A 16,717-nucleotide genomic window follows, 5' to 3' on the forward strand; every position below is an offset into this window, starting at 1 on the left:
AACCCAAACCTCTATATGCAAAGTCGTCTTCAGCTACATTTTTCATAGCTTTGTTTATGTTTTTTACATGGACTGCCAATAGATTTCAATGTTCATTTAACCACTTGAACATCCCTATTCTGAGCATGTCATAATAGGCAAACATTCAGCAAAACATTCACTGAAAATAGCCGCGAGCTTGTAGATCGGCTATTTACGGCAAAGAGATTTGGTGTAGAGGGGAAAATAAGGAGGGGACCAAGTATAGAACCCTGGGAAATCCTGATCAATGAAGTATATATAGGGTTTAAGTGGTTAATGAGCTTGCCATTTTTCCTGCATATTTCCACAGTCTGTGGTGCTTTCATAGTATGGATGCTGTTAGGCAAGCCAGTGCTCAGTTTGATATACATGTAGAATGATGTTGAAAGTCATTCCCCTTGATTTCCTGTAACACTATACCAGTGGGTAAAAATATTTGCGGGGTCACAGTCACAGACCAGCAGAAACATTAGACACATAGTTGTCAGTGGGAAGTAGAGTCTTTGAGTGTGTGGCGTGAGGCACAAGTTAGTAGTTTAGTAGAGTGTCAGTTTAAAATGCAATGTAGACGGCTACGGTGTTGTTTTTTTCAAAGGGAGTGCGGCTGCTTGCAAAAGGCACATGGTGTTAGATACTATACTGGTCTGGCTGGAATTCAGGACGTACAGTTGCGACAGGACTGAGGCTGGGCTCTGTGGCAAGTCTGTACTGGGAGCCCTGCCCTTCAGCATTCAATGTAACGATCTCTTCTTTGAGTACTACAGCTGAGGTTCTTAGTGTGGTAGAACATCGGATTCGTTTAGATTTTAAAGGTCGTGTGTTTTTGAGTCGTTCCTGCGGAGCACGCCTGAGCTCCTCTTAACTGATAGCTGAGATCAGCCTTGAGGAGGAATGTAGGTTGTCACCAGAGCTATTTTGGCTATGTGCAGTCGCTAATGATTGTAATCACAGGGCAGTGCTCGGGGCAGTCGCTTTGCTTGTCTTTTTCCCTGCTAGCAGTTTTTTAACATGCTGCAGGGTTCGGAGAGTTAAACGAATGGCGCGCCGTCTCCGCTTGCATTTCGCGTCGGGGAGAAGCCACACGGACCCTCTGTCAGAGAGCCTGAGCGGACATGGTGAGGAGAGTGTGCCCGCCCGGACCCCCGCACACTGCTCTGTCCGCATGAAGGTGACTCCCCTGTCGCCTGATGACACTCAACTACAACGCTATTCTTCAGTATTCATACCCAAGGTGAACACCGGGGGACGTAATAAGAAGAGCGTTGTGCAGATCGCGCTGCAACCCTGCGCTAAGCTGGGCGGCGAGCCGGAAGGCGGCGGAGGCGGAGAGGATGGGGAGCCTGTGGACGCGGGGGGCGTGTGCGAAGGGGCGGCCGGCGGCACCGCTGACGGAGGCTCGTACAGCAGCAGCACGGCCAGCGATGCCGGGTACTGCAGCAGCAGCAGCATCTTCGAGCCGGAGTCCCCGGAACAGCGCAAGACGTCCCCGGAGAGAGGTTTACCCTGCAGCAAGGCCAGGGCCCCGCTGAGACGATGCTCCTCTCTCGTTATATTTCCCAGGAGCCCCTGCAGCACCCCGCCCGCCTCCCCGGTCAGCCCGGTGGCTCTGCCTCCTCTGCCTCCTGGAAGGGGCTGTCCTCAGACATCTGTCCAGGAGGACGATGCAGCTACCTGCAAAGGGTCCGTCGCCGCGGCGGCACCCAACGGGCCACGCTTCTCCAAGAGCGGCTGTCCCCCAGCCGAAGTCAGGGATGCCAAACACATGGTGCAGTTTAACGTTCCCATACAGGACGAACCAAAATGTAAAACGGAGGACAGGAACAAAACGGCGGAACGGTCGTCTACGTGGGACCGGTCCAATAGACACTCCATCAGCGTGCTGTTTCACGTGGCCCAGCAGGGAGCGGTCCTAGCTGGGATGGGAGCCACAGCTAAGGGTGCAGGTGATGAGGAATATCTGGAGGCTCCAGAGCCTGAGAGTGAACACCACCCTCACATGAAGTTGTACCGTAGTACCTCGGCTTGCTTTCCCTCCGCAGCAAAATTATCCGAAAAAAATCCTGTTCCCTGTCACGGAGGAAGCGGGCAGGAAATGCCTGGAAACCATTGTCATCGGGCCATACAAAGGAGCTTTTCCTTGGAAGTGCCCTACCCAAACACTGGAATTTCATGTCACGTTTCAAACCCAAAGCTTGCTGCCCCATGCTCTCCGCACGTCCACATTCATGTGTCCCGTTGTTCTGGGGCGAGGGCTAACGATGTAAACGTGGGCCACAATAGGGATTATACTCTAATGAATCCAGGTGAAAACGTCAAGGTGAGTGCTGCGTTTGTTCATTGGATTGAAGCTAATTGATGCCGTGTGTGTGTGTGTGTGTGTGTGTGTGTGTGTGTGTGTGTGTGTGTGTGTGTGTGTGTGTGTGTGTGTGTGTGTGTGTGTGTGTGTGTGTGTGTGTGTGTGTGTGTGTGTGTGTGTGTGTGTGTGTGTGTGTGTGTGTGTGTGTGTGTGTGTGTGTGTGTGTGTGTGTGTGTGTGTGTGTGTGTGTGTGTGTGTGTGTGTGTGTGTGTGTGTGTGTGTGTGTGTGTGTGTGTGTGTGTGTGTGTGTGTGTGTGTCCATCCAACCAGCAGAGCTCAGGCTACGCAGGGCCCATATTTATCACACGTCCAGAAAAAGAGTACTCATCAAGCAACACTGGTCAGGTGAAATGAGTATTAATTTCACTGTGACTTGAGAGGCAAACAGGGCTCTTGTACTGTAAGCCAGTGGTTCTCAAAGTGGGGTCTGCGGCCTCCCAGGGGTCCTTGAGCGAGTTCCAGGGGGTCTCCAGCAAAAGTATTTAATGTAGCATCACAATCATTTTTATTTTGGCTATTCAAAAATAGCAGATGTACAAGCTCGCAGTGCGTCACTTGCACAGCTTGTACAGTACATCTGCTATTTTTTTAAATATTGAAAATGTTTGGAAAATTGTGAATAATTTTGATAAACATTTTCAGATGGGGGTCCACGGCCAAATAAATATAAATGTAGTGGTCCTTGTTGACATTAAAATGTTTGAGAACCACTGCTGTAAGCATTCCTATTAGATAAATAGGCCCAGCTTCGGCAACTCATACCGTAACCTTATACTGTATGTTGCTTAACATGATTGCTATGAATCAGATGTTGACATTGGGATATTGATGTTGTTGTGATCTGTATGAAACAAAAATGATTAGTGACACAGAACAATTTGACTGTTATGGTCGCACAACTGTAGCTTTCTAGAAAAGTCACTTCATCTGCTATTTCAAAAATAGCAGGTCTACAAGCTCACACCACGTTGCACTGCAGTTCATTGTGAGCTTGTGGATCGGCTATGTTCAAAAATGTTTTATGTTTGGAACTTTTTGCAACATTTCTGGCTATAATGACATGCCCAAAATAGGGACGGCAGGTTTAAAAGTATAATTACAGTGCAAGCCAAAGTGCTGTCCATTGCTGCTTTGTTTACTGTGTCAGCCGTTGGGCTTATTTGACAAACAACTACAAAGTTCAGTAACCGAGAAGACGAGCGCAAAGTTATGCAATTAACAAGCCCCAAGTGGACATGCATTCAAAGGTATTCAGTTGCATCACAGTAATCAATTTACATGCTGGTATCCAAGAAAACACTGAAAGAGAAGAACGAACTAAGCCTCGTTTTGGCTTTTGAGAGCGTGCAAGCGTCCAAATTTGTGAGAATGTGAATCGTTCACGTGCCTCCGTTTAGAGTAGTTCTCCATTTTTATTATTCTGTTAACGCTTTGAGTAATCAGCCTAAGTATTTACCCAGGCTATTTTTAGTGTCAGGGGGAAAAAGCAATGCGCCTTCCTGATATAAATAAAGCAAGCTCTGAAGATCCCCCCCCCCCCCTGACTCCAGATTGTCTGGTCAGCTGTAGCCCGGCCCGTGGATTCAAATTTAACAGCATGATACTAGAGCACAGTGTTGCCATGTCTGCTTAGTATAAGTGACGTTGAGCTAGTTTTTCTGTAAAGTTGCTTGTAAATTATTGGTAGTCGCGGGTTGTGGTTTTTCTGGCTTGTTTGTAAAGTGTAGATACTTATTTATTTGGGCTTGTTTCCTAATGTTGTTTAAACCAGTGGTTCCCAAACATTTTCATGTCCAGGACCCCCAAATTAATTTGTATTTGTCCACGTACCAGATTTGTGTTGTTCAAATGTTTCGAAAAATGTTCAAAATGTTTAGCTTTTTCTTCTTCTAATTCTTTAAATAGCCGATCTACAAGCCGATGCAGGTTTAAAGTTTTCCCTTTGGGCTTATTTTCATAGACCTTGTTGCTTATTTCTCTCGCTAAATCTGGCAACACTGCTAGAGCGGCGCTCAGTCATGCCTGCCATGTGCAGCAATGGGGGGGTCAGGGTGGAAGGCCGATCCTTTCCCAGTAAAGGATGGTGTGTTCCCGTCCCTTTGGGTCCCCCTGCCTGGCTGTGTTTGTGAAGTATCAGGTGTCAGCCCGCGACCCCCCACCTCTCTGCATTTAGCGGCTTGTCAAGTCAGAAGCTCTGCACTAGTAATTAGATAAGGTTATTATAGTTTTTAATTTGTTTTGTTTTTATTTTCTTCTTTCGTTTTCACTTCAGTCGGTTTTAATTCATTTTTAACGTGTGTCTGATGGTTTAGTCTAGTTTTTATTTGGTGAAAAGGGTTGGTTTTGGTTTATTATTAGTTTTAGTGTTCATTTTACTTTTTAATTGTAATATGGGATAAGTCAGGTGCGAGATTCAAAAAGCTCAGAAAGATAGCTAGCAGATCTTGGGAGCTTGTAGATCAGCTATTTTGCATTTTTTTAAGAAAAATATTGGATACTGAGCTACTACAACTAAGGGCATTTCTTTATGATTTTAGTTTAGTTTTATAAACACACAACACAGTTTCAGTTAGTGTTTTTTGTAAAGCCTCATTTTTTAAAATTTAATTCTAGTTTTTGTTGCTTTGTTAGTTTTAGTTAGCTTAGCTGGAGTCTCTCTACCTTGAACATACCAGATCCTAAGACAATCCTGTTTTCTTACATTGAAAGGTCATCTAGAAATAATCATGATACATGGTAAAAACATCAAATGGCCGAGTGTATTTATTTCACCTTTGAGTCATGATACAGTAACCGCATTGATAATTATCCCGCAGTCATAGCATACAGAAAGTATCTTTCTTTAAAGCTTTGTCTATATTTTTTATTGCACCTGCCAATGCTCCAGCAAATGATTGAGAAAAAGTGTTACGTGTGCAGTTCTTAACATTTTAATCAACAAAGTAAACTTTATCTAAACTACACCTACATGTGTATAAAAGTGCACATAAAAAATATATATTCTCAAATGTTCCCCTCAAATGTACAGTTCTCGCTTTTTCACCAACTGGATTGATGAACTGTCTGGCCATCAAACACATGTTTGCTATTTTAAATGAACTCTCTCTGTTGCCAGTCAGGAAATCATTTCAATGTGGTGAGACATTTGTGAAACATTTTGTGTTCTGATACATTTTGCTCAAGGCTTCACGTTGCAAACATCAACTGCAGCTTAAACATACTATATCATATGCAATACCTGTTGGCATTGCATATAGATTACTTCTTGGCTTTAATTAAATGAGCAACAATGTTACACATGTTAATGTGACCAATGTCTGAAAAACATCGCAAGAAGTACTGTACCGCACATCACGATGAATATTGTATATAGCCTGCCCTAACATCTATTAACTTGCTTCCAAATTGTTTCGTGATTTGAATCTGTGATATCATTATTCAGCTAAATGTTGAGTCTCCATTGACTTGGAATTGCATACTTACTTTATCAACAACATAATACCTAGCGTCCCTATTCTGGGGAGAATATTCAGCAAAAATAGCAGATCTGCAAGCTCACAACTCGTCATGTTGAGACGTGTTGTTAGCTTCATGCAGTAGAGTATTAAGTCAGGCCATAGTGGATGGAACACAATGCTTCATGTGTCTAGTTGTATTTCATTTGGGAGTCTGATCGCTGCTGCTTTGCTCACTCACATTTACATGTGTGTGGGATCATCTGAAAGATGGATTTGGAAAAAAGAAAAGGCTTGTTGTGAGGCTTGTCAGTAAAGCATGACAAGTGGCTACTGGCTAGTATCACTAGCATACTGTATTTCCATCCCACCCACCTCCCCACAACAATATACAGTACAGTATACAGATACAGATACAGTATAGCATACAAGAAGGCATAGGCATAATAACAGTAATTTCTATTTTATAAAAACATTTTGAAATCCATTTTTCCTATTACTGATCTTAACACTTTGTACGTAGTTGCATGTCGGTGTCACTCACCGAAAATAGCTGATCTAGCTCACAACAGGTCAAAAAAACTATACGTATTTTTAACAAAGGTACAAGATATATTTAGAAAGATTTTAAAACTTTTCCTCATGGATCCACCTGTAATTATGCCATGGACAAATAGTTGAGAAACAGTGGTGTATAATAGTGTATGATATTGGTTAAACATTCTCCCAGAGCTGTGATTGTGTGCTCACTGATTCAGCCATGCGAGAGGGATTTGTTGTTGAAGCAAAGCCTTGTTATGCCTCCACTGGCGACAACCGTGGCCCAAGGCGGTTTTCTGGTTGTCTGTCCGTATGTCCATATACTGTATCTGTCCTTTCGTCCGTCCGTCTGTCCATCCGTCCAATCTTCCTTCCGTCCGTCCATGCATCGGAGGGGGGCATCGTCCCATTCTCATAAACACAATATATCGGGATCACGTTGAGCAAATTTCCTGACATTTGCCACAAATGTCCACTTTGACTCGAGGATGAAACTGAACAGGCCAAAGTCTCTATGACATCACAAACCACGTTCATTACATTCTTTCAAAGTCTCCATTCACTACTATACAATGTGGTATTTCTAGTTGGCTGGCAGGCAGTTATGTCTATAAACCCAGCGTGTTGTAAGCATGTGCTACTGTGCTACCCTCATAGCCCCACAGGCCTTAAAGGTGGTGTAAGAGATGTTTGTTTGTTTATTTATTTAGTTTAAAATAGTGTTAAATAGCTCTACAGTGTATATTCTGATAGTAATGATTGCTACAGAGTTAGTTTGTTCAATAACCGGTGTCTCCCAGCTGTTTAGTAAACACAGCATTCATTTTCAGGTGGGTTACACATTTCATCCAATCAGGAGAGAGAATCCCTCAAAAATCAATCATCAGCTGGTGTTCCAGTGCCAATTTTGTTAAGCGAAAATAGCTCTCAACACGTGTTGTGAGTGTGTAGATCGGCTATGTTCGGCAAAGAGATTTGGCGGACCAAGTATAGAGTCCTGGGGAACTCCCATCAGCTAAGTACAGTATATAGGGTTTAAGTGGTTAAGGAAAGATGAATACATTGGATCAGAATCTACACTGTAATGGTATTTGGCTGTGGCCACAAAGCAAGTGTGTCTCTCAATCCAAACCTTTCAAGCAAAACCCCAGAGCTGGTTGCAGCTTATCACTGTTTAACAGTAAGGACAACCAGACTTTACAGTCAACTTGTCATCTAGAGATGTTTGTTTAATATGACAATAACCAAATCATTTAACGTGAACAATTAATAAGAAAAATAAGCGCATTTATTCCAGGGTTCTAATATAGGCTAGAGTACATTTCACTCATATCTATTCCAGACAGTTATTACTAATAACTTTGTGTAATAACATTTCACAAACCATTCAAAGTACATTTCTCATGCAAAGAACTTGCTCAGTGAAATCCTTAGTGTTAATGTAACTCCCATGTATGGAACCATGGAATTCTGAACTCTAAAGGACTTTACTGTCTCGCGGCTGTTTCCTCTGCTGTTTCCTCTCTACCACTCTGTATACTGTATGTGTAGTATGTATCTATATGTAATATAATGTATTGTCTGTATTTACTGTATGTATAGTATTTTGTGTGTATCTGTCGTGTATGTGTATGTTCAGTATGTCTATCTGTACTGTATGTGTATGTATTTATTTGAATGTGAATCTGTATGGGTGAAGTCATATTTTAACGTTTTGACACAGTCTTCTCCATTCTGAAGAAGACTGTGTCGAAACGTTAATCTATAATAAAGCCTTGACTTAATCCACTGTTGGTCCTGCACCTGCCGTCAAGCGGATGTGCCAGTTTTATCTGATCAAAACTTCCTGAAGTCTAATGTCACTGATTTCCAAGTAAATTAAAGCATAAAGCTGCATGTCCATGTAACAGACATCATAATGTTTGGATAGGAAGGACTACATCAGGGTTAAAGCCCATCATTGAACACAATAAATGCTTACAGGGTAATGACTACATAGTGAGTGTCTCTTTTCTGTTTCAGTAGATGGATCTGGTCATCATTTTGAAGTCTGATAAGCCACCAGCGAGGATTTGCGCTCATAAACACAGATTGTTGAAGCCCATTCTCCCTAAATGTGCACTCGCTCACTACTCATTGAGCTGACAGTTACCTAGAAACCGTCTGCAGGCACGGGCTCTATCAGGATCCGTTTTTGTTTGGTCTTGTTGTGCTATCAGTTCATTCAAGGTGGACGGTTGCGTCAGAGCATTCAGTGAGCTCCATATTTTTCCTCGTAGCCAGAGACTGCGTTTACGCTTGCGGCGACAAAAACGTCAAAATGACCAAGAATGGTCAGCTATACTGTCACTGAGCTGCCCTTGAAGTGTTGCTCAACACACTCGTTGACGTCATCAAGCGTCCATGTGTGGGGACAACAAGCAAGTAAGATATGAAGGAAAATATAAAAAGCTGGGGTTAAAACAACAGGGAACTGGCTATTAGTTTTCCCCCATTACAAGAAAAGGGGAGTGGACATTGTGAAACAAAAACATGACTGAGTGACACTTCACTGCGTCATTTGAGCACTGAAAAAAACTTGAAGCAAGTTTAACCTTTAGTAGCGCGTGATGCAGTGACAAGTGTCGGGTGTTTATTTGTATGTTCATGTCGCTGACTTCCACTGAAATGACTTGTAACCTGTGGCTTAATCGCTTCAAGTGTGAACACAGAATAATGCATCATTCACACCAGCTGCTACAGTACAAAAGCTGCAAAATGACCAAGCGTTTGTAAGCTACACTGTCACCGAGTTGCTGTTGAAAATAAATGTTCAGTGAAGTCATCAAGTGTGCGTCCCTGTTTGAGAGCCATGGGCAAGATAAATATAAAGTTAAATAACAGGGAAGTGGCTGATGGGAAATCGGGAATGCATTGTTTTCCCCCCATTACAAGCAGGAATTGTGTGGAGAGAGAGAAGGTGAGTGTTAGTGGTGAACAGAAACAACTTTACTTTGAAGCTTTTGTTGCGGGCGTCAAAAGCTACATGAGTCGCGCGTCCGTTTGTATCTTCATGTCGCTTGCATGAAAATGACTTGTATTGACAGCAACAGAAACACTGTGCTGTGTTGTGTTATTGTGTTGTGTTTAGTTGTACTGTAGGACAGTATAATTGTGTTGTGTTACTTTGCACTGTATAATTGTGGAGCCCAAAATAGGGACACCAGGGTTAAAGCTACAATCTGGGACTCCTGAATAAAATGCCAATCATTGTAAGCTTGTAGATCGGCTCCTCTTGTCAAGCGACACTGTGGTACTACAGAGTATAAATGAACCCGGGTTTGAGGGCTCACCTTGGCTTCCCCACTGGCAGGGCAGGTGCAGCAGATATCTATATTTGTTCATGTAAACATTGTGCGTGCACTCGGTGCCAGCCACTGTGATGCGTTGGAGCAGCTAATTTGGTCACAAAGCTGCTGTATCTGTGACAACATTGTGTTTTTGCCTCAGGGGCAGGAAGTAAGATGGAAATGGTCACGTGATCAAGGCATTCACAAAGTAAACGCTGGAATGAGCACCCTCTCTCTCGCTCTCTCTCTCTCTCTCTCTCTGTTATTGTTATGTTATGAAGAGCTATCCAAAATGCAACATTCATATTGATATATATTTTTATATATTCATCTCCACTATATTTATTATACTATAAGGCTATTGAGGCTTCTTTTTTTAGTGAAGTGTCTCTTTTGCGCTATTTTTAACCACTTTCAACCAGGCCAAAAATATATATACAGTATATATATTAATACTTTTCCAAAGCACAACATGGCACATTGTGAGCTTGTGTGAGCTCGAGCTTGTAGCTCAAACAACGAAGGATACAATAGTTAATGACTTTTTAATGTTAGTGACTATTTAAGAATGTCTTGTCTGTTGTTTACATGTAGGCTATGTTGCATTGTTGTTTACATGAGTAGCTATGTCGCATTGGGGAGAAGGATTTGTTTTGCTCCCATGTACAACTAAGTGTGTGTTATGGTGACAATAAAATAAAACCTTTGAACTTTAACCTGGATGCAACATGCTGCAAATGTTGATTGATTCACCCTTTTATTGACAATTAGAAAAGGGTGTTCCTTGGAGCGCAGGTCTTCGCCAGACTGGGTGGCTTTACCCAGGCCTGTGTCAGTAGTGGGCAGTGGTGGAAAAAGTACTCAAATTGTTTACTTAAGTAAAAGTATCAATACTGCAATGCAGAATTACTCTGTTGCAAGTAAAAGTCTGGTAATCAAAATATGTACTTGAGTGAAAGTACAAAAGTATTGGCATCAAAATTTACTTAAAGTAGGCCTTTCTAAAAGTAAAAGTAATAGTTATGCAGAATGTCACGTCTAAGATGCGACGCTTTGTGAGCTTGTAGATCTGCTATTTTCAAATAGCCAAAGTTTAAATAGGGCTGCAGTGGTAAATGTATGTTTTGTAATAATAATCAAAATCTACAAAGTAATTAGTAACTACATTTTTCAAATAATTGTATTGGAGTAAAAAGTACAATATTTGCCTCTAAGATGTAGTGGAGTAGAAGTAAATGTAAAGAAAAATGGAAATACTCCCATAAAGTAGTTTTTGGGCGGCAGTGGCTCAGGGGTAGAGTGTCCGGGTAGAGTGAACTGGAAACCACAAGGTTCCCAGTTCGATCCCGGGCTGGGGGGCTCCCCCAGAGTTGGTGTCGAAGTGTCCTTGAGCAAGACGCTGAACCCCTAATTGCTCCCGATGAGCAGGTTGGTGCCTTGCATGGTTTCCTCCGCCATCGGTGTATGAATGTGTGTGTGAATGGGTGAATGTAATGCACAATCTATGTAAAGCGCTTTGGATAAAAGCGCTATATAAATGCACCATTTACCATTTACCATAAAGTAAAAATTCCTCAAATTTGTACTTAAGTACAGTATTTGAGTAAATGTACATAGTTACTTTCCACCACTGGTAGTGGGTCGTAGCTGGCAGGACGTTAGGAAGCTGCGGGAATAAATAGTGTTTTGATGATATACAGTTAAACGTTTCGCATGGGCAGAAAGGAGCGCTCCATAGAGGGCCCATAACATGTGATTCCAATTTCAGGTTGATTAGATGTAGTGATCATTATATGATATGTTTTGTAAGGAGGCCCCTTCCACATTTTTTTTAGGCCAATTACAGGCAAATGTGTTGTGTTGTTTAGAGTTCCCTCAATGTGGGACCCACATTTTGGGTAGATCTGATGCTGCGTTTATTACTTTTGTAAAACAGGCCCCTTTCGAAAACTTTGGATGCCAAATGCCAATCATAGCCAATCGGCATGGAATATGAAAAACCTGAATGATACATGTTTCTTGACTCCAGAGGTAATATTTACCAAATTTGTATGAGTTTTGGACATACTATGTACAGGTAGGAGTAGGAGCAAAAAGTGTGTTTTGAAACACAAAACGCAAAGTGATAAATTGGCATCATGATACCAATTCAAAACATTTGGGGGGAGTGGGAGTGTCTTCCTTGGCCTACTGGGTGTATGCTAGCTTGCAAGGTTTCACGCCAATCGGTCCAGCTGTGTTTGAGATTAGCTGTTCTCAGATGGACACACACACACACACACACACACACACACACACGCACACACACGGGAGATATAGCCTTCTCCCCCGGCCTGTCAGCCTTTTGAAGACAAAAATGCATATGCATGAACATAATCGTTGCTGTCGGGCAGAAACCTCTTATCTCCATATTTTATACTTGTTGTGTTTTTTCGTAAATTAACGGCCTACTTCATCATACTACAGCGTCACACAAAAGAAACAGATCTACAAGCTCGAAGCGTGAAGCTTCGTTTTGAGCTTGTAGATCTGCTACTTTTACCATTTTTTAATTTGAATACTGAAAAGTAACAGTTTTGGACATACAGTATGAGGTTTCCACCCGACAGACGATATACTGTCAAAAGGATAAAACACAAAGCTGGAGAGCTTATTTCTTATGTTATTTCATGTTGTTTAGACAGATATTAGGTTTGACGTTGTTTACCTGGTATTCTAGTTACTGTTTAATTTGATCACTTTGTAAGTCACTCTGGATAAGAGTCTGATAAATGACAAATGTAATTGTAAAATTGGATTGGTCAGAATTACAGCAATGAAATGAATGATGAATGAATTATATTCATTGAAATCTTGTTGAGTTGATAATAGTATATAAAATGTATTGAAATTACGGTCACTATTTCAAAGAGGTCCATAATTCTACGTGGTGCATCTATATACTTGAGAAGATGATTACTGTTTATTGATCTTTATGGCCTACTGTAGGAAGCATGGTCTGTCAGAGGAGACAAAGGGAGTGCTTGGTTGTCCAAAGTGGATATTCTAGGCCTGTATGTGTGTGTGCATACCAGGTATTACTATTCCTATTGAGTACCAGAAGAATCATGTTGTTTTCATGGTGATTTTTAGAGCTAAAGTTACCATTAGCAAAGGTCTCAGGTTAGGATTAGGCATTTAGGGGTTATTTTTAGGACATTTTCACCCACAAGAAAGGTAAAAGACTACATCCACTGTGTGTGTGTGTGTGTGTGTGTGTGTGTGTGTGTGTGTGTGTGTGTGTGTGTGTGTGTGTGTGTGTGTGTGTGTGTGTGTGTGTGTGTGTGTGTGTGTGTGTGTGTGTGTGTGTGTGTGTGTGTGTGTGTGTTACAGACACACCCTACCCTGTTTGTGTGATTTGTAAAGGTGATTACATTCTGTGTTCACAGACTCGTGATGACTTCCTGGGTCAGGTGGACGTTCCTCTCCATCAGATACCGGTGAGCTCAATCTATCTCATCTAGCACTGTGGAATCCTCCCTGTTCATTGAGAGAGTACACATGTAACCAAATGGACCCGAAGGTCTATTAGTACACTCACAGAGTTACAAATGGAGTTTTTTATATTTTGTATTCCACAATTTTGCAGAGACAACACATAGGTGCAGTTACCAGTAATATCATATTTGATAGGTCGGTGCTTTCTTGTGGGTTTTTCAGATACAAAAAAGAAAGTCCCCTCCAACTTTTCCCCTGCCCCCCCCCCCCAAAAAAACTTTCCACCTAGCCTGGTAAACCACCCCCCCCCCACCCCCCAGGAAATCACATTGCATTTGCTGCTGAATGAAAATTAAATTAAATTCCGCAACCGGGTGGTTTACTTTGAACGATGTACAAAAAAGAATTTCACCCACTTTTTTACCTTGTAAACCTGTGATGTGACAATAAAACTGATTCTGATTCTGATTCAACCACAGAAACAAAGAAAAAGAGCAAAATGGAAAATAAGAAAGAAAAAAAAAGAATAAGGAAACGAGAAGAAGGAAGAAGAAAACAAAACATACTCTCTCGCCATGCCTTTCGGCCTGGCGGAGACAATAAAGGAAGAAAAAAGAAAGAAAGAAAGAATGAAAACTGCATAAGTGAAGTAAAAAAAAAAAAAAAAACTTAAATCCCCGATGCTGCATTCACACTGGCAACTACAAAAGATAGGAAGATACAACGCGACGCAGTGTATTTGTCGCCGAGTTGCTGTTGAAGTGTTAAAAATAACATGGAACTAGTGGTCGGAAATAATTCATTTGCCCCCCATGGCGAGCAAGAATGGTGTAGAGAGAGAGAAGGCGTGTGGAAATGGTTGTAGCTGCAGTTGATTGAAGCCAGCTGAACTGGGATTGTAGTTTTGTAGATTTTGTATTTTGACGCTACAAACGTCGGGCTTCGCCTTGTATCTTCATGTCGCTGGCTTCCATTGAAAATGAATGGTAGACTGTAGCTGTATCTGCCAGTGTGAACACAGCATGATATTGTGATAGTAATCATTGCTACAGTATATATAGAGTATTCCATAGCAGGGCTTTCCCCCTCCCTCCAGGACTCTCCCCCTCTCTCCAGCTATTTGATAAACATAAAATACATTTTCAGGGCGGGACACCACTCTTGTCCAATCAGGAGAAAGGACACAAAGATACTTGTTAACAAAGAAATATCACCACCTTTAACTCTGAGGAATTTGCTGTGTAGAGCAGAGGATTCATTTTTTTCTGAATGGAAAGTTTGTGCTGTGTTCATTTCCTTTTCAACCTTCCACCTATCTATGATCATATGATCATATAACCTCATATAACCCACGTTTTACTGTAGCTGTGATGAACTCTCGACCTCGCCCATATCGGCATATTGCTATAAACATGTACTGTACGTGTACGCTGTTCCACATCAGTGTCTGTGGTTGTGTAAATACCGTCCTTCATGTTTCATCATAATACAGCACCCAGAAATTGGCCCCCTGTTTTGCATTTGTTACTGTCAGTTCAGTTTATGGTGGTCTGGTAGTAAAACACGAGTCTTCCACTGGTTCATACAGCTGTTGAACGTGTTTTGTTCTTTGTCGTTTCTTTCTATCTTGCAGACAGAGAATCCCAACGCTGAACGGCCGTACACATTCAAAGACTTTCTGCTACATCCACGAAGGTTGGCATCATTTCACCAGCAGTCGAATAAAACACTTTTTATGAAGCCCCTGTATATAATGCATATATAAACATACTTATAAGTTATTATGCATTGTAAACCGCTTATTACGGTGTATCATTATAGTTATAACACATGTTATAACATAGTTACAGTACATAAATACTCATAATGCTTTTTAACTATAATCAATTACCCATAAAGCATTTTGAATGACTCTTTAGGTCAAGTACAAATGCATTATAATTGCTTAGAGTACAACTAAGTACTCATAATGCTTTCAATAATAATAGCATTTTATAAAGTAAAAAGTAGTAAAGTAATGACATTCCTGGAGGTGTAGGCAGAAATATTGTGTGGTGTTGTGAAGATATAATGATATTTCATCACTTTACTTAAAGCACTCAATCACCCTTTATAGTGACTTTATAATCACACTATAACGCATTATGACATCGTTATGGTTTTACAACTATGAGAATTATAATACTATATGATCCTTGCAAAAATGTCCGTGAGTGACCAGCAATTATGATGTCTTATGACACTTGACTTGACCATAATAAAGTCATTGCAAAATGATTTATGTGTTATGATTATCTTACAAAGCATTATCAATATGTATAAGTGCTTATCATTACAATTATACAGTGGTATAAGCAGATTATAATGCATTATAAGTTATTGAATACTTTCTCCTATACAAAATAAAATGTTATGTTTTTTAACAGTGATTTTTAGCAACTTTATCTTAGACCTGTTTGTTTGTTTGTTTGTTTGTTTTCCAATGCAGCCACAAATCCAGAGTCAAGGGTCATTTGCGTCTCAAAATGACCTACTTGCCCAAAACGCCGTCGGGCTCAGAGGAGGAGTCTACAGACCAGACTGAAGACACAGATGTAAGTTCATGTCTTTCATCAAGCTAAGAACCCGTCGTGCCATGGGGTCTAAACGGAGCCATGTCATTATAGGTGAACATTTTCAGAAATGGTGAAAATAGCTACCGGTATAAATAGCCATATAAATCTACAAGCAGATTTATATAGCTATTTATGTAGCCGAGCTTGTAGATTTACAGTATATTGCTATTTATATAGCTATTTTCACTATTTTTGAACATTGTGAGCTTACCGATCTTTCATTTTCGCAATTCATCGTACGATGAAGTATATAGGGATTAAGTGGTTATCTAACATCCATTTATTCGTTCATTTTCACTTGTATCTCATATTGAATTTGTCTATGGGAGGAGTGATTTCTCCGTGACTCTGTGTGGGCCCTCAGCGGGACCTCGGCGGGCCCTCTGCCATCAAGCTGTAGTTCACAGCTTGAAGGGACAGACGCCAGGCTTGTCCCTCTGCTTGAGAGACATTTCTGTCACAGTGTTGGCTCTTTATCGAAGATATACTGGCACATCACTATTCTTTAACCACTTGAACTCTGGGCATCCCAATTCTGAGGCAAACATTCGGCAAAAATGGCACATCCACAACAACGTGTTGTGAGCTTGTAGAGCGGCTATTTTCAGTGAAGAGATTTGGTGTAGAGGGAAATACTCAGGCATGCAAACAGCCCCGAGGTGAAAAAGGTGACAACATGTTGTTTTCTTTCGGGTCAGGTGTCACACAATTGCCCTATTTGGGTTCAAAAAGGTGACTGTAGCTGAAAAGTGACACTTTTGCATGTCTGAATACTAGTGGACCTAGTATAGAGACCCTGGTCAACTTCTAGGGTTTAAGTGGTTAATAAATAATAGCAGAATTCTGCCCAAAAAACTTTCAAATCCGTTTTTCACCTAGGACAATTAAGTCAAAAAATTATAACAACTGAAATAAATCGAGATG

At 41.3% G+C, this 16,717-nt stretch overlaps 1 protein-coding gene across 2 annotated transcripts in view; it reads left to right on the forward strand.

Annotated features, from left to right (window-relative positions):
- Positions 1-16,717, forward strand: part of nedd4a (NEDD4 E3 ubiquitin protein ligase a) — a 49,778-nt gene that overhangs the window by 14,021 nt on the left and 19,040 nt on the right. Inside the window, exons 1-4 of one of the 2 annotated variants that reach the window (XM_080435233.1) lie at positions 310-2,338; positions 13,130-13,180; positions 14,812-14,873; positions 15,667-15,772. In XM_080435233.1, coding sequence (XP_080291359.1) covers positions 1,058-2,338; positions 13,130-13,180; positions 14,812-14,873; positions 15,667-15,772 — 1,500 coding nt within the window. In that variant the 5' untranslated portion in view covers positions 310-1,057. Of the gene's footprint in view, positions 1-309; positions 2,339-13,129; positions 13,181-14,811; positions 14,874-15,666; positions 15,773-16,717 lie in introns of those variants that run through there. The other variant, XM_080435234.1, reaches the window with a different exon arrangement.

The sequence above is a fragment of the Gymnoscopelus braueri genome, assembly GCF_963280865.1.
Source record: "Gymnoscopelus braueri genome assembly, chromosome: 1".
NCBI lineage: Eukaryota > Metazoa > Chordata > Actinopteri > Myctophiformes > Myctophidae > Gymnoscopelus > Gymnoscopelus braueri.